Below are 23909 nucleotides of genomic sequence, written 5' to 3'. Positions count from 1 at the left end.
GTGTGTGTGCCCACTTTGCCAGTGTATTTCATGCCCAAAACAGCGTTGGGCCAAGCAAAATACAACTGCGTCATATGTAAGTGACCACCCTCTGTTGTTTTTGGGGGTCAAATTTGTGGCCCAAGACTAGTTAACCCTTGCTAAACTACAGCTACTTATTCAAAATGGCAAAATATGGTGTGTGCCCACTTTGCCAGTATATTTCATGCTCAAAACAGCGTTGGGCCAGGCAAAATACAACTGCGTCATATATAAGTGACCACCCTCTGTTGTTTTTGGGGGTCAAATTTGTGGCCCAAGACTAGTTAACCCTTGCTAAACTACAGCTACTTATTCAAAATGGCAAAATATGGTGTGTGTGCCCACTTTGCCAGTATATTTCATGCCCAAAACAGCGTTGGGCCAAGCAAAATACAACTGCGTCACATGTAAGTGACCACCCTCTGTTGATTTCAGGTGTCAGATTTGTGGCCCAAGACTGGTTAATCCTTGCAAAACTACAGCTACTTATTCAAAATGGTAAAATATGGTGTGTGTGCCCACTTTGCCAGTGTATTTCATGCCCAAAACAGCGTTGGGCCAGGCAAAATACAAGTGGGTCACATGCAAGGGACCCTACTCTGTTGATTTCAGGTGTCAAATTTGTGACAGAAGACTTATTAACCCTTGCGAAACTGAATGATCTGAATAAGAAGCTGGAGTTCGAATAAGAAGTGAATAAGAAGCTGGAGCTTGAATAAGAAGTGAATAAGAAGCTGGCCGAATAAGAAGCTAACTTCAGCCTCGTATTACAGACAGTATATGCAGATTGTGTGTTCCTGTCACACAGCAATGAATAGTTTCATAAGATTTACAGATAATACATGGGCTATAGAGGAAAGGAAGGACCGGGGCCAGATTAAGGGTGATCGGAGCCTGGGGCTGAAAATGATTAGTGGCCTATTGTAAAAAGGGGTGACCTGTGCTGCATGGGTGTGGCCAATGTCATGTGGGTGTGGCCAGTGCCTTGTGTGCGTGTACACCTACTACACAATCAGCACCAGTGTCTCCCTAAATACATAAAAAGATTGCATAATTTTGGGAGGTAAGTAGAAATACCGGCCTGGATGTAATGAAGTCAGAGTTGGCCATTGGTGCTGGTTCCCGGCCAAACTCAGACATTTTTTTTAAACTAGCAATCATGTATAAGGCAAAACCATTCCTTGAAAATTATTGCCGCTTTAAAAAAATGTCCGAGTTCACCGGTAATCCTCACGTCAGCTAACTCGGACTGTATTATATCCGGGCCACAATATTCATACTAATGTATGGACAGTCGTTCTGTCATGATGATGGTCCTGTCTTTATGTGGAGGCCTGGGGCTGTAGCCCTATCTGGCCCATTGTTAATCTGGCCCTGGGAAGGGCAGAGATTCTAAATAGCTTCCAAATGTTACTGTTCTGTCATCTTGTACAGCAGTGTCCAGAGAGGGCCAGGTCAATGTAGCATGTACAATAGGTTCTATCTATAAATAATGCTCTATTGTCAAACGTCACCCTGGGGTCACACTACATAGCAGCTGTATCAGTCGTTGCTAATGATTGACCCAGAAGAGATCCGGAAATGACTCTCCAGATTTGCTGGTTCCCATTGCCAGATATACTGAAGCTAACACAACTGGGAGATATAACTGTAGGGCAGTGGTCAGGGAACAGGGATAAATTACCCCAAATGGGGTAAAAATGAAATTCCTGGGGGTAATGGACAGTCGCGCTGCCGCGACACAACCCCGTCCAGCACCGTCCGGCTCTCGATGTGACGTGCCACACCGCGCTCCCTCCTGCCCACCCTGCGCTGTGCTCCTGCCCGCCCTGTGCTGTGTTCCTGCCCGCGGTGTAACGTGCTGACGTCACACCACGCTCCCTCCTGCCCGCCCTGCGCTGTGCTCCTGCCCGCCCTGTGCTGTGTTCCTGGCCGCAGTGTAACGTGCTGATGTCACACCGCGCTCCCTCCTGCCCGCCCTGCGCTGTGCTCCTGGCCGCGATGTAACGTGCTGACGTCACACCGCGCTCCCTCACGCCCGTCCTCCTGCGCTGTCCTCCGCCTGCGGCCCGCCAACCCACACACAGAACTAGGGGCGTTTCTACAGAGGAGGTGGCCTGTGTGCACCTCCGGGTGGGCCCCCTCCTCTGCACGGCGCTGTAGACGGCGTTGTAGAATCCGGCACTGCGCCGGAGTCTACTGCGCATGCGCAGATCTCCGGAAACATGGTGCCCGCCATGATCCAGAGACCAATTTGGCTACCGCGCATGCGCGGCGGCCATTTTGGCGGCCATTTTCACCGCGATTGCAGCTCCCGGCGCTGGACTCCGGAAAGGTAAGTATTAAAATGGGTGCAATGGGTGCGGGCCCAGGGGCCCGTGTGCACCGCACCCATTGCACCCATTATAGAAACGCCAGCGCACAGAACTTTAAGTGTTCTGTGGCTGACCGCTGACGGAGTTCCGCAGGATCAGACAGTGGCCCACATAACAGTGGGAAATTCTCACTGACATTACTGAGGTGAGGATGTGACCATCTGTCTCCTAAAAGTCGTGTCCCCCCCTTCCCCCCTCATCCATCTTTCTTACATTCATTCTGGTGTTTTGGGGAGAAAGTGTTAATTAACCCAAAAAATAATTGGAGAAAATAATAATAAAAATTATATATATATATATATATATATAATTTCATAAATGCCGGCTCTCACTCCAATACTGATAAATGCCTAGGTGCCTCCACACAGGTCTGGCCGGACTAACAGATAACATGCAGGACAGAGTGGCACTCGCAGGACTTCATCGAAATTAACAATCAGGACACAGCGGTCTCAGGCAAGATCTACGTTGCAGTAATCCTGACGACGGTATTAAATTTACCGAAAAGCAGATCTTGCCTGAGACCACTGTGTCCTGATTGTTTATTTCGATGAAGTCCTGCGAGTGCCACTCTTTCCTGCAAGATATATATATATATCTATACACAGTATCTCAGAAATGCCATATAAAGAGTGATAACCAGTATATATGCACAATAATATATGATTTCCTTCCTTCTTTTCAAATTAAGGGGGTAACGTCGGCGTATCTAAATATATTTTGGGGTAAAAGTTAAAAAAGTTCCCTGGCCCCATGCTGTAGGGGATGTAGTTACTATCCCGGTGGTCGGGATCCTGGCATCCAGAATACTGACGCCGGGATCCCGACCGCCGAGAATGCCGACAGCTGCGCCAGGGCTATTCCCACTCGTGGGTGTCCACGACATCCATAGAGTGGGAATAGAACCTGGGGTGAACGCAGCAAGCCCGCAAGGGGCTTTCTAGCACTTGCCCCACTGCTGGCATTATGACGGCCGGGATCCCGGTGTCGGTATACTGACCTCCATTGTCCCGGCTGCCATGCAAAACCCAGCTATTGCTTGTTAAATAAAATAATGAGACATACAGGAGGCTACTGCAGCAGAAAACAGCGCTTTATCCGCTGGCTATGTACATTGTGAGAAGCTGAGATTAGACCTTTCTCTGGTGATAATGCCAGGGAAGGGGCTTATCTCAGCTTTATAAATAGACCCGCTGGTGCTGAAGAGTAGTACAGGCTGTTTTTCATAGGGATGAGCGATTAGGCTGTGCACACCATACGGCAGGCTACTGTGAGCCCAGGGCAGGAGACCAGAGATGGCTGAGAACTCCCTACATCTGTATTTCCCAGTGTTTGTGCCTGCAGCGGTCATACATTCTGTCTGAGCTGGCAATGCCCTGGAATCGTGACTGACCTGCATAGATTGGGACGGTTGGGAGGAATGATCAATGGAAGGCATTTCGAGTTGGTTGCTATCTGCTTTCAGTCGCTGCGCAGCGCTGCGAAAAAAAAAAGGCACTTCTGCGCATGCGTCACACAAGGTCTAGCAAAGCTTTTCAGTTGCACTGCTGGCCGCAGAGAGATTGACAGGAAGTGGGCGCTTCTGGGTGTCAACTGACCGTTTTCAGGGAGTGTTCGAAAAAACGCAGGCGTGTCAGGAAAAACGCAGGTGTGGCTGGGCGAACGCAGGGTGTGTTTGTGACGTCAAAACAGGAACTGAACAGTCTGCAGTCATCGCAAGCGCTGAATAGGTCTGGAGCTACTCTGAACCTGCTAAAAAAAAATTTGTAGCCGCTCTGCCATCCTTCCGTTCGTACTTCTGCTAAGCTAAAATACACTCCCAGTGGGCGGCGGCATAGCGTTTGCACGGCTGCTAAAAACTGCTAGCGAGCGAACAACTCAGAATGACCCCCAATGCTGTAATAAATTCTTCGTAAATGTGCCAAAATGCATTGCATTGATGTGCTGTATAAAGGTGAATTGTTATACAAGAGTTAAAGCAGATTTGACTTTATTTTGTGCCAGAGCTTGCGTTATAGTAAAATATGACTGCACTGAGTGCTGGGAGTGGCTGGCATTGTAGTTTTCATCTTCTGCCTGAAGGCTATCTTCTGCTGTAAATTTATGTACACAGTTAGAGCCAAGTCACTCTCATCACTGAATTCCAAGAATATTGCTGAACTTCCAGCCTGAGATAAGAATCACTGTGTAGAACATTCTGATAATGCCGTTCAATTAAATGCTCTGACTAAAGGGGGGTACACACGGAGAGATCCGTGCTTAAAATCTAAGCAATCTTGCTAGATTGCTTAGATTTTAAGCACGGATCTGCCGTGTGTACGCCCTCCAGCGATAGCGATGCGCGGCCCCGCGGGGGGGGGGGGGGGGGTGATTCAGAGCTGATCGTAGATGTGCTAATATCTAAGCAATCTGACTAGATTGCTTAGATTTTAAGCACGGATCTGTCGTGTGTATGCCCCCCAGCGATAGCGCGCAACGCTGTCGCCGGTGCTAGATTGAGCCTGCATGCAGGCTCAATCGAACAGGCCGCTCACTTCACCGCTGTGTGAAGTGAGCGGCCTTCCGTCCGTCCTCTCGCTCAGCAAATTGCGCTGTGTTGAGCGGGAGGAGAGATGTGTGCTGAGCGGTCTGTGTTAGGATCGCTCAGCACACATCTCTCCCGTCAGTTTAGATTTTAAACACGGACAGAGGCGTAACTAGGGTAGGGCGAGTGGGGCACGTGCCCTGGGCGCCTTGGCAGGCCCAGGAGAGGGGGGCGCCGCCGGCGGCCAGGGCATCATGCCCCACTCGCCCCCGTCACGCCGAAATGTGAGGGGAGGAGAGCGCAGCGTCTTTCCCGCCCCTCACCGCCGCTGCCAGCATTAGCAGCGCTGCGTGTGTCCGGTCTCCGGTGTTAGCCAATCAGAGCTTGTGGACTGGCTCCTGATTGGCTGCTGGTCCGCGAGCTCTGATTGGCTAGCGAACCGGCGCCACACAGCCGCCAGAGACCTGGAGCGGTGAGGGGAAGAAGAAGCGCTGCGCTGCGCTGCGCTCTCCTCCCCTTACATAGACACAACAGGCGGTGAGTGACGGGGGGGGGGACTCGGGGGAGCACAGTGGGGCATGTATCTGGCACAGTGGGGCATGTATCTGGTACAGTGGGGCATGTAACTGGCACAGTGGGGCATGTATCTGGCACAGTGGGGCATGTATCTGGCACAGTGGGGCATGTATCTGGCACAGTGGGGCAATGTAACTGACGCTGTGGGGCAATGTATCTGGCACTGTGGGGCAATGTAACTGGCACTGTGGGTCAATGTATCTGGCACTGTGGGGCAATGTATCTGGCACTGTGGGGTAATGTAACTGGCACTGTGGGGCAATGTATCTGGCACTGTGGGGCAATGTATCCGGCACTGTGGGGAATGTATCCGGCACTGTGGGGAATGTATCCGGCACTGTGGGGCATGTATCTGGCACTGTGGGGCATGTATCTGGCACTGTGGGGCATATATCTGGCACTGTGGGGCATGTATCTGGCACTGTGGGGCAATGTAACTGGCACTGTGGGGCATGTATCCGGCACTGTGGGGCATGTATCTGGCACTGTGGGGCATATATCTGGCACTGTGGGGCATGTATCTGGCACTGTGGGGCAATGTAACTGGCACTGTGGGGCAATGTATCTGGCACTGTGGGGCAATGTAACTGGCACTGTGGGGCAATATATATGTCACTGTGGGGCATGTATCTGGCACTATGGGGCATGTATCCGGCACTGTGGGCATGTATCCGGCACTGTGGGGCATGTATCTGGCACTGTGGGGCATGTATCTGGCACTGTGAAGCATGTATCTGGCACAGTGGGGCAATGTAACTGGCACTGTGGGGCAATGTATCTGGCACTGTGGGGCAATGTATCTGGCACTGTGGGGCATGTATGTGGCACTGTGGGGCATGTATCCGGCACTGTGGGGCATTGTATCTGGCACTGTGGTGCAATGTAACTGGCACTGTGGGCCATTTTCAGTGGCCACACCCCTTCTGGTGCGTGGCCACACCCCTTCGGCGCGTGCACATGCTTCTTTTGGTGTGTTGTTTTTTTTTTTTTTTGGGGGGGGGGGGGGCGCCATTTTCCATCTTGCCCTGGGCTCCAAAAACCCTAGCTATGCCTCTGAACACGGATCTCTTCGTGTGTACCCCCCTTTAGCCCAATTGGTATCTTGCATGCAATCTGTAACAAGATAGCCTCACTTTCCACAGTGCCCTTTCCAGAGCACAGGTTCAGCAGGCATGAGAGGAAAGAAGGCAATAGTGTAGTAGTTCTTTTAAAAGACACCCCATTTAATTGACATAATGTACTTACAACATCAAAACAAACGCAAGCATGATCACAATCCCCAGTGGTACACTGCCATGCTTACCATCCTCCCTGGTAGTCCAAGATACAAAACGGACAAAAGTGGGACCACAGTTCCGGATATCAGGGTCCCTCCAGGTACGACCTCAGCGTTGCCAGTCACGCAGGAATTCACGCTTAACGGGGAACACTTAACGCGTTTCAGATGTATTCGTCCTTCATCATAAGTGCCATGTAATAGCCGGCAAGATGCAAGTATCTGCATGATGTTGGATAGTCTGCTCATGTCTTCACATGTTTATAGATTTATTTGACAATTGAATTTGATGCATTCAGTACCCGGGACGCACAAATCTGCACTTTTCCAATGCATATTATCTGTGATTCTGTTTGGTAATAACCTACTGTCGTCATGTTTATAATCTACAGGTCGGATGAACCAGGTCAGACGTCTCCGTACACCTTTGACTCTTTGCAGCAGAAGACCTGTTTAATTTGTGGCGATGAGGCATCAGGCTGTCACTATGGAGTCCTCACCTGCGGGAGCTGTAAGGTCTTCTTTAAGAGAGCCATAGAAGGTAAGAGCGTTATCACATTACTAAAGTGCTCGTGTCTGATTTAAGTGTTAATGTCTTATGTGGGAACCTACTGTATGTATCAAAGGGATAGGATCCCTAAATCTAGTGAAAACATCTGTTTTCTGTACATTTACCTATCAGGTGTATTAAGCTTGGAGAAGTGATAAAGCAGTGATAAGTGCAAGGTGATAACGGACCAGCCAATCAGCTGTATTGATTGGCTGGTGCGTTATCACCTTCCCCTTATCACTGCTTTATCACTTCTCCAGGATGTATTAGATCTGCCCCAATGATCGCAGGATGTGATGGACATCGCCTGGTATTGCTGGTTGTAGACATCGCAGCGGGTCTCCTGTGATAGCCTTCCCGTACAAAGCATGGAGAGCTAGCAACGTTATGGGCTCTCCTCCCTTTTAGGATGGCAGTGGCAGATGTGAGAAAGAATAAAATATAGTATATTTTATTTTTTAACCTATATAGTTTAGATTTTTTATTTCATTATCGAATCTGCATCTGGAAACCCGAGACTTTTGTTTTGACAAATTGCCCTGAAAATTACTTTTATTATTTCTTAATAAGACCAATTAACAGACACTAGGTGATTCATCGCGCCCTACGGGCGCTCTTCACACCGTCGTTAGGGGCTACGCCCCGTTAACCCCTGCACGTCTTTGAACATACGCAGGCCGGTAGATAACAGATCCAGAAACGCAGGGCAGTATAGAGGGCATACAGAAATGGGGTTCGGTTGAGAAAAGATAGAGAGGCGTAGGGGGGGAGAAAGGGAATGTACAGAAATGCTGTGCGATCGGTAAAGGATAGGGAGAGGCAGGATGGTAGAGAGAGGATAAAGAGAGGGAAGGTGTTAGACAGAAAATACCGTTGCAAGAGGCTATGACCCGTTAACCCCTGCACGGGCTTCAGCTGTGCTATAATTGTTATTATATGGAGTATTACCTGCAAAAAAGTTTATGCTAGTGGGTAAATATTGCAAGGGGGAAGGGCGTGCGATTGTCAAGGGGGCGTAGCCCTTTGTGAGGGCGTGAAGAGTGGCCGCAGGGCACAATGAATAACAGTGTAGTATATACTGCTAGTGTATGCAGCGCAGCTTATACACACAGTGGCCACAGGTATCAGAACCGCGTATACACACAATGGACACAGGTAGCAGCGCAGCTTATACACACAGTGGCCACAGGTAACGGAGCCACGTATCCACACAGTGGCCAGAGGTAGCAGGGCAGCTTATACACACACAATACCCACAGGTAGTAGAGACGCTTATACACACAATACCCACAGGTAGTAGAGACGCTTATACACACAATACCCACAGGTAGCAGAGCCGCTTATACACACAATACCCACAGGTAGCAGAGCCGCTTATACACACAGTGCCCACAGGTACTGTAGCAGAGCCGCTTATACACACAGTGCCCACAGGTAGCAGAGACGCTTATACACACAGTGCCCACAGGTAGCAAAGCAGTTTATACACACAAGGACCACAGGTAGCAGTGGTGCTTATACACACAGTGCCCACAGGTAGCAGAGCCGCTTATACACACAAAGCCCACAGGTAGCAGAGACGCTTATACACAACGTGGCAACAGGTGGCAAAGCAGTTTATACACACAATGACCATAGGTAGCAGTGGTGCTTATACACACAATGGCCCCCGGTAGCAGTGCCACTTCTACACACAATTCCCATAGGTAACAGAGGCGCTTATACACACAGTGGCCACAGGTAGCAGTGTCGCTTATACACACAATGGCCACAGGTAGCAGTGTCGCTTATACACACAATGGCCACAGGTAGCAGTGTCGCTTATACACACAATGCCCACTGGTAGCAAAGCCGCTTATATACACAGTGGCCACAGGTAACAGAGTTGGTTGTAGACACAATGGCCACAGGTAGCAGAGTTGGTTGTAGACACAATGACACAATGGCCACAGGTAGTAGCTGCGTTTATACGTACATTGCCCACAGGTATCAGTGTCGCTTAGACACATAATGGCCACAGTATTACTTTTTTTTATTAATCCGGAGGTGCTGTGGGAGGTGGTCCAGAGGTGCTGCAGGTGGGGGAGGTGTGGTAGGTCCACGAATGGGGGAAGGTGTCTATAGATTATGTGGGTGGGGGAGGGGGCCGGAGGTGCTGTGGTTGGGTGAGTGGCGGCTGTGGGGGTGTGGTGAGGGGCTGGATGCGCTGCGGGCAGGGGAAGGGAGTGCTGCGGGTGTGGGTGCTACGGGTGGGGGAGGGGGTGGGAGGGGGATGTGGTGGATGCTGAAGGTGGGAGGGGGGGCGTGTGCCGCGGGTGGGGGGGCGGATGCTGTTGGTGCCACGGGTGGGGGAGGGGTGGAGGGTGCGGGGGTGTAGCAAGGGTGGAGAGGTGGGTATGGGGGTGCGGAGGTGCTGCGGGTGGGGTAGGGGTGTGTGCAGCGGGTGTGGGCGGATGTGGTGGATGCTGTGGGTGCCGCGGGTGGGGGAGGTGCGGGGGTGCCACGGGTTGGGTGGAGGGTGCGGGGGTGTAGCGGGGGGGAGAGGTGGGTATGGGGGTGGGGGAGGGGACAAAAGTGCCGCAGGTGGGGGAGGGGCATGTGCCGTGGGTGGGGGACAGATGTGGTGGGTGCTGTGAGTGCCGCGGGTGGGGGAGGGGCGGGGGGTGCTGCAGGTGTGGGTGCTATGGGTGGGAGGGAATGCCATGGGTGGGGGAGGGGCGTGTGCTGCTGGTGGGGGAGGGGCGGGAGTGTCGCGGGTGAGGGAGGGGCGGGGGGTGCTGCAGGTGTGGGTGCATCAGGTTGGGGAGGGGGCGGGAGTGCCGCGAGTGGGGGAAGGGTGTGTGCTGCGGGTGGGGGAGGGGAGAGAGTGTCGCAGGTAGGGGAGGTGCGGGGGGTGCTGGTGTGGGTGCAACGGGTGGGGGAGTGCCGCGGTTGGGGGAGGGGAGTGTGCCGCGGGTGGGGGGAGGGGCGGGAGTGCCGCGGGTGGGCTGCAGATGTGGGTGCTATGGGTGGGGGAGGGGGCGGGAGTGGCCCAGGTGGGGGAGGGGCGGGAGTGGCGCTTGTGGGAGGGGTGGGGGTGGTGCAGATGTGGGTGCTATGGGTGGGGGAGGGGGCGGGAGTGCCGTGGGTGGGGGAGGGGTGGGGGGTGCTGCAGATGTGGGTGTTATGGGTGGGGGAGGGGGCGGGAGTGCCGTGGGTGGGGTAGGGGCGGGAGTGCCGCGAGTGGGGGAGGGGTGGGGGATGCTGCAGATGTGGGTGCTATGGGTGGGGGAGGGGGCGGGAGTGCCGCGGGTGGGGGAGGGGCGGGAGTGCCGTGGGTGGGGGAGGTGCGGGTGGGGGAGGGGGCAGGAGTGCCGCGGTTGGGGGAGGGGAGTGTGCCACGGGTGGGGGGAGTGGCGGGAGTGCCGCTGGTGGGCTGCAGATGTGGGTGCTATGGGTGAGGGAGAGGGCGGGAGTGCCACGGGTGGGGGAGGGGCGGGAGTGCCGCAGGTGGGGGAGGGGTGGGGGGTGCTGCAGATGTGGGTGCTATGGGTGGAGGAGGGAGCGGGAGTGCCGCGGGTGGGGGAGGTGCGGTGGGTGGGGGAGGGGCAGGGGGTGCTGCAGATGTGGGTGCCGCAGGTGGGAGGGTGCGGGGAGGAGCGGGGCGTGTGCCGTGGGTGGGGGGCGGATGTTGTGAAGGCTGTGGGTGCTGCGGGTGGGAGGGTGCGGGGCGTGTGCCGCGGGTGGGGGGCGGATGTTGTGAAGGCTGTGGGTGCCGCGGGTGCAGCATTCAGAGGTCGTCCACGGCATTCTCCTCCGGACTGTGCGGCAGCCGCAAGACTCACCGGCTGCAGCGTCACTAGGGTGCAGGGAGTGTACGGGGAGGAGGGAGAGAGGGGATTGGCCGGAGATGGGGAGGGGACTGGGTGGGGATGGGCGGACCGAGGGAGGGAACTGTTCTTGGCCTGCATCCAGCCACCCAGATCTGTGACTGTGACTCCACCCAGCGTTAGAGAGCCAAGCACAGAGTCACAAGGCCATTATATAGGAGATAAGGGGCCAAATGTAATAGAGTGAGAGTTTCAGAAAGTGAGAGATTTGGTAAGGTTTTTCAGTTTTTTTTAAAGTGGCAATCATTTACACAGCAAGATCAACCTGGTTTTGCAGTGTAAATGATTGCCACTTAAAAAAACCTGAAAAACCTTACCAAATCTCTCACTTTCTGAAACTCTCACTCTATTACATTTGGCCCAAAGTATTAGACTATTATTCAATTATAGTAGTTTTTTCCCGTTTCATTTAAAATTTCCCTATAACCTCTAGTTCTCAAAACTTGGCTATAACTTATTGCCTGGTGCGTGTGGTATAGAAGATCTACACCGTCTATATAGAAAGTCATTGGAGTGACCCCATATGGTCGACATGCATTAGGTTGACAGTCAAAAGGTCAACAAGTAAAAGATAGACAGTGGGTAAGGTCGACACTGTTTTTTTTTTGTTTTTTTTGGGGTGCCATTTTGTATGTTTAGCCATATCTAAGCACAATCAGTGGAAACGTGTACACTGGCCACACTTCGTGTAGGGTGGATCACTTTTCGCCAGAGGTTACTATTCCCAATTGTATTCCACGTGGACAGTAAATCATGCAAAAGTTGGAAAAACATGAAACCCCCCAAAAAAGTGTGTTGATCATTTGTGTGTCGGACATTGTGTGTTGACCTTTTGACCATGTTGACCTTTTGTACAGTACCTGTCGACATTAAGCACTGTCTACCTTTTACTTGTTGACCTTTTGACCATGTCGACCTTGTTTAGCTGTTGACAAAATGCATGTCGACCATATGTGGTCGACCTACTGACTTTCGACCAATACATTGGAATCGATACCACCCTGGGGCTTCATTAATACAGCAGCAGGGACAAATGGTAACATAGACATGAATGATATATGAGTCACAATAAAAGCTTTCAGTCAGTATGGGGTTGATTTATTAAGCAGTGATGAGAGTGGAGCAGTGGAACAGTGGAGAAGTTGCCCATAGCAACCAATCAGCTGCGAGGAAGCATTTATCAAGTACATTCTAGAAAATGGGAGGTAGAAACTGTGATTGGTTGCTATGTGCAATTTCTCCACTGGTCCACTCTTCTACTCTTTACACTACTTGATACATCAAACCCGTTTTTTCCGCCAGTAAAAGCTAGATTTTGGCAACATTAATTATTAATAATAGCATTAATTATTACACTGCGGATAGCTCATTTGTACTGGATGTGAGTTTAGTATCCACTCTGAGCAGTTATTAAGTGTCAATAAATATTATACGAGATTTATTGTGACATGTTATTGGTAATGTATTATTTTTTGAGGTAAACTAAAAAAATTATTTAAACAAATTAAATTGCACATTACCCAAAAATGTAAGATTTTATTTTGAGTGAATTTCACTGATAAAATGCAGAGTTCTGTTTACCTGCGGCGGGGCCTCCTCCAATCAGATGCACAGCCCTGTGTTCTCTGCGCTACTACCTCATAACAGTCAAACAGTTTAAGGGGTATATTCAATTAGGGTCGGATCCATTCCGACATGCATTTGTCGGAATGGATCCGACAACCCCTATTCAATCTCATCTCAATTCAAATTTTAAAAAGTCGAATTGAGATGAGGGACCCAGAGGAGGGGGGGGGGGGGGGAGCCGCGGGGAGACCAGTGGGGACAGCCGGCGGGCAGACGGAGGAGACCAGTGGGGACAGCCGGCGGGCAGACAGAGGAGAGCAGGAGGATGTCACACAGCCGCACGACCTCACAGCAGTGTCCACCCAGCTCCAGCAAGCGTGACCTCACTTGTTGGAGCCGGGTGGACGCTGCCGTGAGCGGCGCGGCAGTGAGACATCCTGCTGCAGCGCAGTGCTGTAGCGCTGCTCTCCCCTGTATGCCCTGCGGCTGTCCCCCGTCTCCGTGTGGCTCCCTCACCCCTCTCCTCCTCTGGGTCCCACATCTCAGTCCGACATTTTTTTATGTCGGACTGAGATGGTCGGAAACGGGGCCAAATCCTGTAGAATTTGGCCCCGTTTCACTCAAAAGTACGTGAATCGGCAGCTATACCGCCGAATTCCACGACTTGTCAAATAAAAAGTGATGGGACTGAATAGGTCGAATCACTATTCGACCATAAAAAGTCGAAAACTGACGTCTTTTCGACAGACGGCAGTTTTACCCCTAAATGTCGGTTAGATTTTATCCTTCAACAATGGTGACAAAGTACTGTATAATGAGAATTCTATTTGTAATCTTAGCAATCTACTAAGCCAACAGTCTGTAGCCCAAATCAGTCCAACTTGGTAACAAAACCATCAAAGCATGTGGAAGGCTATTTAAGAAGGATTGCAGAGGTACATGTTCTGCAGACATCCTGTTATGACAATCACTCCTCTGAGCTCTGCCTGCACAGTGCACTGTAAAATCCTTCCCTCATCCTTCTCCTCCCACTGCCTTTGCATGTGATGCTGAGAGTCTGTGAGTCTGACTGGCAGCCATACTTGTTTGCCCTCCAGAGATATTTTGAAAAGGAGAAAATGATTTGGCGGATGACTGCTAAAAAAAGTACATGCTTATGCTCTTTTGGTGAATGGACCCGGGGTTGGAGGGGGGGACTGCCAACCATGCCTAGGTGGGGGGACTGCATACTGTATACTGACCTATAGCATCTGCATATTATTTATTATTGTTTTCAAATAGTTCCTGTGGTTCCTTTTTTGAATTATTGCTTCCCACAAAGTTTTCATGTACTTATTGCACTTGATATTTGTACTACCATGTGATATGTCATTATATGCTCTGATGAATAAAGAAATGATAAAAAAAAAAGTACATGCTGAAAAGTTACCTAACTTGTTAATTAAGGAAAATATGTGGGATTATTGCTTTAGATAACGTCTAGCAGTACTCTGAGTTATGTGAATATTGTTGGTTGGTCATTTCATGAAATCCTCTGTTAACTCGGCTTATGATGCGGTCAAGATGCCTGCTGTCGGGATCCCGGCAGTCGGAAGCCAATGCCGGAATCCCCTGACATGTCAGAATGCCGACGCCGAAATCTCAACAGAGTCAGGAGACAGACGCCCGAATCCCGACAGCCAGCACCCCGACTGTAAGTATAACAACCCCAACTGTAAGTATAACAGGCGGACTAGGGTTAGGCCGGGGGGGTTTAGGTTTAGGCGCCACCCAGGGGGGGTTAGGGTTAGGCTGCAGGGAGAAGGGGGGGTAGTGTTAGGCACCACCAGAAGAGGGGGGTGTTAGGTTTAGGCACTGAGGGTAGAGGGTTAGGGTTAGACTGCAGGGAAGGTAAGGTTAGGTTTAGGCACTACCGGGAGGAGGTAAGGGTCAGGCACTAAGGGGGGTAGGAGAGAGGGTGGAACAGTCTTACCTCCCCCCTGTCGGGATTGACACTATCGAGATGCCAATGTCGGTCTTTCTGACCGCCGGCATCCTGTCAACCAGGGCATCATACTGAATCCCTCTGCTCAATACAATTAATTGCCAAACATGTATGTCCTTGAATGTTTGTTTTTGCTTCATTTAGCATGTCTGTGAGTTACATGTGAAATATGTAATCTGCACTGTGAGTACTTCTGAAAGGGGACTTGCTGTTATTTTCAAGGGTGAAAGCAATGACAAACACATTCCTATGGCAAGAGATAGTATTGCTTGGTCAGAGATCAGATAGGAGTTCACTGCGGGCACTTTGGATATGGCATTGTCAAGGCACCCACCATTGCTACACGAGCCAGGAATCAGTTTGCTTTCTCATTTGTAAATATGTGTCTATAGTAGGGGTGTAGTCAGAACTTTATGGGCCCCACAACAATGTTTTGAAGGCGCCCCTGCTACAATACTTGTAGAGAAAACCTCTCTTCCCAGTGTTTGTTAATATTATGCCCCATAGTAGTACCCTATTTCATGTTATGCCCCATAGTAGTACCCTGTTTCATGTTATGCCCCATAGTAGTACCCTATTTCATGTTATGCCCCAGAGTAGTACCCTATTTCATGTTATGCCTAATAGTAGTACCCTATTTCATGTTATGCCCCATAGTAGTACCCTATTTCATGTTATGCCCCATAGTAGTACCCTATTTCATGTTATTCCCAATAGTAGTACCCTATTTAATGTTATGCCCCATAGTAGTACCCTATTTCATGTTATGCCCTATAGTAGTACCCTATTTCATGTTATGCCCCATAGTAGTACTCTATTTCATGTTATGTCCCATAGTAGTACCCTATTTCATGTTATGCTCCATAGTAGTACCCTATTTCATGTTATGCCTAATAGTAGTACTCTATTTCATGTTATGCCCCATAGTAGTACCCTATTTCATGTTATGCCCTATAGTAGTACCCTATTTCATGTTATGCCCCATAGTAGTACTCTATTTCATGTTATGCCCCATAGTAGTACCCTATTTCATGTTATGCTCCATAGTAGTACCCTATTTCATGTTATGCCTAATAGTAGTACTCTATTTCATGTTATGCCCCATAGTAGTACCCTATTTTATGTTATGCCCCAGAGTAGTACCTATTTCATGTTACATCCCATAGTAGTACTCTATTTCATGTTATGCCCCATAGTAGTACCCTATTTCATGTTATGCCCCATAGTAGTGCTCTATTTCATGTTATGCCCCATAGTAGTACCCTATTTCATGTTATGCTCCATAGTAGTACCCTATTTCATGTTATGCCTAATAGTAGTACTCTATTTCATGTTATGCCCCATAGTAGTACCCTATTTCATGTTATGCCCCATAGTAGTACCCTATTTCATGTTATGCCTAATAGTAGTACTCTATTTCATGTTATGCCCCATAGTAGTACCCTATTTCATGTTATGCCCTATAGTAGTACCCTATTTCATGTTATGCCCCATAGTAGTACTCTATTTCATGTTATGCCCCATAGTAGTACCCTATTTCATGTTATGCTCCATAGTAGTACCCTATTTCATGTTATGCCTAATAGTAGCACTCTATTTCATGTTATGCCCCATAGTAGTACCCTATTTCATGTTATGCCCCATAGTAGTACCCTGTTTCATGTTATGCCCCATAGTAGTACCCTGTTTCATGTTATGCCCAATAGTAGTACCCTATTTCATGTTATGCCTAATAGTAGTACCCTATTTCATGTTATGCCCTATAGTAGTACCCTATTTCATGTTATGCCCCATAGTAGTACCCTATTTCATTTTATGCCCCAGAGTAGTACCTATTTCATGTTACATCCCATAGTACTACCCTATTTCATGTTATGCCCAATAGTAGTACCCTCACTCACACCGTGCCGTGGATGTTATAATGGTAAGGGTATGTGTGCAGTGGATGTTATAATGGTAAGGGTGTGTATGTAGTGGATGTCATAATGGTAAGGGTGTGTGTGTAGTGGATGTTATAATGGTAAGGGTTTGTGTGCAGTGGATGTTATAATGGTAAGGGTGTGTGTGTAATGGATGTTATAATAGTAAGGGGTGTGTGTAGTGGATGTTATAATGGTAAGGGTGTGTATGTAGTGGATGTTATAATGGTAAGGGTGTGTGTGTAGTGGATGTTATAATGGTAAGGGTGTGTGTGTAGAGGATGTTATAATGGTAAGGGTGTGTGTGTAGTGAATGTTATAATGTAACGAGGGCACTGTAATGTGCATAATATGAACTGGAGGGCTCTGTAAATGACATAAGAACATGGAGCTAATGCATGAGTGCTGCCATGTTGGATATTGTCAGCTGACTGCATCTCCTCCTGTCAGAATGCTTTCTAACCTCAGCTGACTTTGGCAGCCAGTCTGTGACCTGCAGCTACTGTGTAAACCCTTCCTGTTAACCAGCTCACTGCCAGATCAAATAGTCACATTGCTAAATTCCTGCTTCCTTGAAAACAGACAAAAATGGTCGTTCTGACAAATTGGTGAAATCAGAGCTTTTGTCTGCTTTCCATTGTTTGGGAGCAAATGGTCAATTGTCATTTTCTCCCATACATTACCAGATTTTTATTCCAACCAGCCAGATTGCATGGATGGTCTTCCAGATAATTGTATAGTGTATGCTCAGCTTTTGTGTTGCTGGGATTCCACTCTGCAATCAGCAGCTAATCTATGCTCCCAAATTCTCTATCATCGCTGACCTTCCGTTCTCCAAACTACAATGATTCCCTGTGACTCCTCTGTCTCTGCATTGCTTGGATCTTAGGGGGTCATTCCGAGTTGATCGCATGCTAGCTGTTTTTAGCAGCCGTGCAAACGCATAGTCGCCGGCCACGGGGGAGTGTATTTTCGATTTGCAAGTGTGCGAACGCATGTGTAGCCCAGCTCTGCAAAAACATTTTGTGCAGTTTCAGAGTAGGTCTGAACTTACTCAGCCCTTGCGATCACTTCAGTCTTTTTGGTGCCGGAATTGACGTCACACATCCGCCCTCCAAACGCCCGGACACGCCTGCGTTTTCCCTACCACTCCCAGAAAATGGTCAGTTGACACCCATAAACGCAGTCTTTCTGTCAATCTCCTTGCGATCAGCTGTGCGAATGGATTCTTCGCTAGAACCATTGCACAGCAACGATCCGCATTGTACCCATACGAAGCGCATTGCAGTGCATACGCATGCGCAGTAGAGACCCGATCACAGTGCAGCGAAAATCAGCAGCGTGCGATCAACTCGGAATGAGCCTACTCACACAGCTTAACCTGTGTCTCAAAATCGAAGCTGCTGCCAGTTGCACCTCACTGTTTACAAGTATCCTGTGTACTAAAGTATTCAGATGTTTTGTAAGCTATTCCCCAATTCTACAGACTTGTTCATATGCCTGCATCTTAGTGCTTCTGTCTCTCTCCTTTTTGTACTTTCTCTTACGTCCTAGAGGATGCTGGGGACTCCGTAAGGACCGTGGGGTATAGACGGGCTCCGCAGGAGACATGGGCACTCTAAGACCTTTTAATGGGCGTGAGCTGGCTCCTCTCTCTATGCCCCTCCTCCAGACCTCAGTTAGATCCTGTGCCCAGAGGAGACTGGTTGCACACTAGGGGAGCTCTACTGAGTTTCTCTAGAAAAGACTTTTGTTAGGTTTTTTATTTTCAGGGAGCACTGCTGGCAACAGGCTCCCTGCATCGTGGGACTGAGGGGAGAGAAGCAGACCCACTTTCCTGGACTGATGGGCTCTGCTTCTTAGGCTACTGGACACCATTAGCTCCAGAGGGTCAGAACACAAGTGTCGTCCTTGCTGTTCGTCCCGGAGCCGCGCCGCCGTCCTCCTCACAGCGTCGGAAGATAGAAGCCGGGTAAGTATAGGAAACAAGAAGGCTTCAAAGGCGGCAGAAGACTTCAGATCTTCGTGAGGTACCGCGCAGCGGTCGCGCTGCGCGCCATTGCTCCCACACACACACAAGGCACAGCAAGGGTGCAGGGCGCAGGGGGGGTGCCCCGGGCAGCAATTATTAGACTGGCACAGATATCTAGACACTGCGGAGGCAGTATATATAAAATCCCTGCCAGTATAAACAAATAGCAGGACTGAAGCCCGCCATCGAGGGGGCGGAGCTTGATCCCTCAGCACTAACCAGTGCCATTTTCTCCACAGCTTGCTGCAGAGAAGCTGCTCCCGGACTCTTCCCCTGCTGTACAAGTAACAGGGGGCAAAAACGAGGGGGGGGGGGGGGCACATTGATTTGGTGCTAATTTTGTTATAAAAAGCGCTTACTGGTCTGGGACTTTGTTTCAGAACGAAGTGGCGCTGGGTGTGTGCTGGCATACTCTCTGTCTGTCTCTCCAAATGGCCTTTTTGTGGGTCTGGGGGTCTCAGTACGCGTGTGTCGACATGTCTGAAGCGGAAGGCTCGTCTAGGGAGGAAGCAGAGCAGATGGTGGTAGTGTCTCTGTCAGCACAGCAGACAGCGGATTGGGTGGACATGTGGAGTGTTTTGAATGCTAGTGTGGCTTTATTACATAAGAGATTGGACAAGGCAGAGTCCAAAGACCAAGCAGGGAGTCAATCCATGGCTCTTACTGTGTCACAAGACCCTTCAGGGTCCCATAAACGTCCCTTTACCAGATAGCAGACACTGATACCGACACAGATTCCGACTCCAGTGTCGACTATGATGATGCACGGTTACACCCAAGGGTGGCCAAGAGTATTCAATACATGATTATGTATTACATATCACAGAGGACCCCTCTGTCCCTGACACAAGGGTCTGCATGTTTAAGGAAAAGAAATCTGAGGTAACGTTTCCCCCATCTCATGAGCTGAACGCTTTATTTGAAAAAGCTTGGGAAACTCCAGACAAGAGACTGCAGGTTCCCAAGAGAATTATTATGGCGTATCCTTTCCCCTCAAAGGACAGGTTACGGTGGGAATCCTCACCCACGGTGGACAAGGCCTTGACGTGCTTGTCCAAGAAGGTGGCCCTACCGTCCCCGGACACAGCGACCCTAAAGGATCCTGCGGATCGCAGGCAAGATTTGGGTGGGGTGTGTTCAATCTGCAATCTAATTTGCAGTGTAAAAATAAAGCAGCCAGTATTTACCCTGCACAGAAACAAAATAACCCACTCAAATCTAACTCTTTCTGCACATGTTATATCTGCCTCCCCTGCAGTGCACATGGTTTTGCCCAATTGCTAAAAAAAATCCTGCTGCGATCAACTTGGAATTACCCCCATGGTCCAGGACCTGCTGAAACCAAAAAGAGTGTCAGTTCATCAATGCACTCGAGTATTGGGAAAGATGGTGGCGGCCTATGAGGCCATTCCGTTCGGCAGGTTCCATGCAAGAACTTTTCAGTGGGACCTTCTGGACAAGTGGTCAGGGTCCCATCTCCAGATGCATCGGAGGATACGCCTGTCCCCCAGGGCCAGGGTCTCTCTCCTGTGGTGGCTCCAGAGTGCTCACCTTCTAGAGGGTCGCAGGTTCGGAATTCAAGATTGGGTTCTCGTGACCACGGACGCGAGCCTCCGAGGATGGGGAGAGGTCACCCAGGGAAAATTTTTTTTAGGGAATATGGTCAAGCCAGGAGGCTTGTCTACACATCAATGTGCTGGAATTAAGGGCCATATACAACGGCCTGAAGCAGGCGGAGAATCTTCTTCGCAACCTACCCGTTCTGATACAGTCAGACAACATCACAGCCGTGGCGCATGTAAACCGCCAGGGCAGGACAAGGAGCAGAGCAGCAATGGCGGAAGCCACCAGGATTCTTCGCTGGGCGGAAAATCATGTAAGCGCTCTATCAGCAGTTTTCATTCCGGGAGTAGACAACTGGGAAGCAGACTTCCTCAGCAGGCACGATCTCCATCCAGGGAAGTGGGGACTTCCTCAAGAAGTCTTTGCAGAGGTAACAAGTTGTTGGGGACTCCCTCAAATAGACATGATGGCGTCACGCCTCAACAGGAAGCTTCGGACGTATTGTTCCAGGTCGAGGGACCCTCAGGCAGTGGCAGTGGACGCCCTAGTGACACCGTGGCTGTTTCAGTCGGTCTATGTGTTCCCTCCGCTTCCACTTATCTCAAAAATATTGAGAATCATAAGACGAACAAGAGTGCAGACAATACTCATTGTTCCAGATTGGCCTCGAAGGGCCTGGTATTCAGATCTTCAGGAAATGCTCACAGAAGATCTGTGGCCTCTTCCTCCCAGGGAGGACCTGTTACAACAGGGGCCATATGTGTTCCAAGACTTACCGCGGTTACGTTTGACGGCATGGCGGTTGAACGCCAGATCCTAGCTAGGAAAGGTATTCCGGGGGAAGTCATCCCTACTCTAATTAAAGCTAGGAAGGAGGTAACGGCGAAGCACTATCACCGTATCTGGAGGAAATATGTGTCTTGGTGTGAAACCAAGAATGCTCCTACGGAAGATTTTCAGCTGGGTTGTTTTCTCCATTTTCTACAGACAGGAGTGGATATGGGCCTAAAGTTAGGCTCCATTAAGGTGCAGATTTCGGCCTTATCTATATTCTTTCAGAAGGAATTGGCTTCTCTCCCAGAAGTCCAGACTTTTGTAAAGGGAGTGCTGCACATCCAACCTCCTTTTGTGCCTCCAGTGGCACCGTGGGACCTTAACGTGGTGTTACAGTTCCTTAAATCGCACTGGTTTGAACCTCTTCAAACAGTTGAATTGAAATTTCTCACTTGGAAAGTGGTCATGTTGTTGGCCTTGGCGTCTGCAAGGCGGGTGTCCGAATTGGCGGCTTTGTCTCACAAGAGCCCCTATCTGATTTTCCATGTGGATCAAGCAGCGTTGAGGACTCGTCCTCAATTTCTGCCTAAGGTGGTTTCGTCTTTTCACATGAACCAACCTATTGTGGTGCCTGTGGCTACGGATGCCTTGGAGGATTCCAAGTCCCTTGATGTAGTCAGGGCCTTAAAAATTTAAATAGCCAGAACGGCTCGGGTTAGGAAAACAGAGGCACTGTTTGTCCTGTATGCTGCCAACAAGGTTGGCGCTCCTGCTTCTAAGCAGACTATTGCACGCTGGATCTGTAGCACGATTCAGCAGGCTCATTCTACGGCTGGATTGCCGTTACCAAAATCAGTAAAGGCCCATTCCACTAGGAAGGTGTGCTCTTCTTGGGCGGCTGCCCGAGGCGTCTCGGCATTGCAGCTTTGCCGAGCAACTACGTGGTCGGGTTCAAACACTTTTGCAAAATTCTACAAGTTTGATACCCTGGCTGATGAGGACCTCATGTTTGCTCAATCGGTGCTGCAGAGTCATCCGCACTCTCCCGCCCGGTCTGGAGCTTTGGTATAAACCCCATGGTCCTTACGGAGTCCCCAGCATCCTCTAGGACGTAAGAGAAAATAAGATTTTAAACCTACCGGTAAATCTTTTTCTCCTAGTCCGTAGAGGATGCTGGGCGCCCGTCCCAGTGCGGAAACTCTGCAAGACTTGTATATAGTTGTTGCTTACATAAGGGTTATGTTACAGCTGAGATCAGTCTCTGGCTGATACTGTTTGTTCATGCTGTTAACTGGTTTAGTATATACCATGTTGTACGGTGTGGATGGTGTGGGCTGGTATGTATCTCGCCCTTAGATTAACAAAATTCCTTTCCTCGTACTGTCCGTCTCCTCTGGGCACAGTTCTATAACTGAGGTCTGGAGGAGGGGCATAGAGGGAGGAGCCAGTTTACGCCAATTAAAAGGTCTTAGAGTGCCCATGTCTCCTGCGGAGCCCATCTATACCCCATGGTCCTTACGGAGTCCCCAGCATCCTCTACGGACTAGGAGAAAAAGATTTACCGGTAGGTTTAAAATCTTATTTTCCAACTGTGGAGCTTCAGCTAATTCAGCACCAGTGTGTTCCTGCCTCCTGTTCTCAAGTCCTGCAAGCAACTTCTCTTAGTGGGGGTAATTCGGAGTTGATCGCAGCAGGAACTTTGTTAGCAATTGGGCAAAACCATGGCCCTCATTCCGAGTTGTTCGCTCGCAAGCGGATTTTAGCAGATTTGCTCACGCTAAGCCGCCGCCTACTGGGAGTGAATCTTAGCATCTTAAAATTGCGAACGATGTATTCGCAATATTGCGATTACACACCTCGTAGCAGTTTCTGAGTAGCTTCAGACTTACTCGGCATCTGCGATCATTTCACTGCTTGTCGTTCCTGGTTTGACGTCACAAACACACCCAGCGTTCGCCCAGACACTCCCCCGTTTCTACAGCCACTCCTGCGTTTTTTCCGGAAACGGTAGCGTTTTTTCCCACACGCCCATAAAACGGCCTGTTTCCGCCCAGTAACACCCATTTCCTGTCAATCACATTACGATCGCCAGAACGATGAAAATGCCGTGAGTAAAATTCCTAAGTGCATAGCAAATTTACTTGGCGCAGTCGCAGTGCGGACATTGCGCATGCGCATTAAGCGGAAAATCGCTGCGATGCGAAGATTTTTACCGAGCGAACAACTCGGAATGAGGGCCCATGTGCACTGCAGGGGAGGCAGATATAACATTTGCAGAGAGAGTTAGATTTGGGTGTGGTGAGTTCAATCTGCAATCTAAATTGCAGTGTAAGAATAAAGCAACCAGTATTTACCCTGCACAGAAACAAAATAACCCACCCAAATCTAACTCTCTCTGCACATGTTATATCTGCCCCCCCCTGCAGTGCACATGGTTTTGCCCAATTGCTAAAAAGTGTCCTGCTGCGATCAACTTGGAATTACCTCCACAGACACAGTCTTCAGGTTGTCTGAGACTTCACTACTGTGTCCAGCAATACCAATTCCAGTCTGGTTAATAAAGCCTCCAACTCTGACCTGCTCTGCAGCACTATTGATACAAGCAATACCAGTTCCAGTCTGGTTAATACAGCTTTTGGGTTTTACACTTCAACTGTCTCCCAAACTGGTTCAAGCCCAGTTATCAGCGACACCAGCTCTAGCTTGGCTCCCAGCATCCACCGGTCTGAGTCCGGCCCCCAGCGTCCACCAGTCCCAGCCCGGCCCCCAGTGTCCACTGGTCCCAGCCAGCCCCCAGCGCCCACCGGTTACAGTCCTGCCCCCAGCACACATCGATTCCAGTCCTTCCCCATGCGCCTACCGGTTCCAGCCCATCCCCCA

General features: G+C 49.8%; 1 protein-coding gene across 1 annotated transcript in view; it reads left to right on the top strand.

The window, feature by feature from the left end:
• PGR (progesterone receptor) overlaps positions 1-23909 on the top strand; it is a 265623-nt gene that overhangs the window by 15311 nt on the left and 226403 nt on the right. The window contains exon 2 of the mRNA XM_063951505.1: positions 7165-7313. Within this exon, the coding sequence (XP_063807575.1) occupies positions 7165-7313 (149 nt within the window). The remainder of the gene's footprint in view (positions 1-7164; positions 7314-23909) is intronic.

The sequence above is a fragment of the Pseudophryne corroboree genome, chromosome 2 (genome assembly GCF_028390025.1).
Source record: "Pseudophryne corroboree isolate aPseCor3 chromosome 2, aPseCor3.hap2, whole genome shotgun sequence".
NCBI classification, from domain to species: domain Eukaryota; kingdom Metazoa; phylum Chordata; class Amphibia; order Anura; family Myobatrachidae; genus Pseudophryne; species Pseudophryne corroboree.
This window is presented reverse-complemented; position numbering and strand designations above follow the sequence as displayed.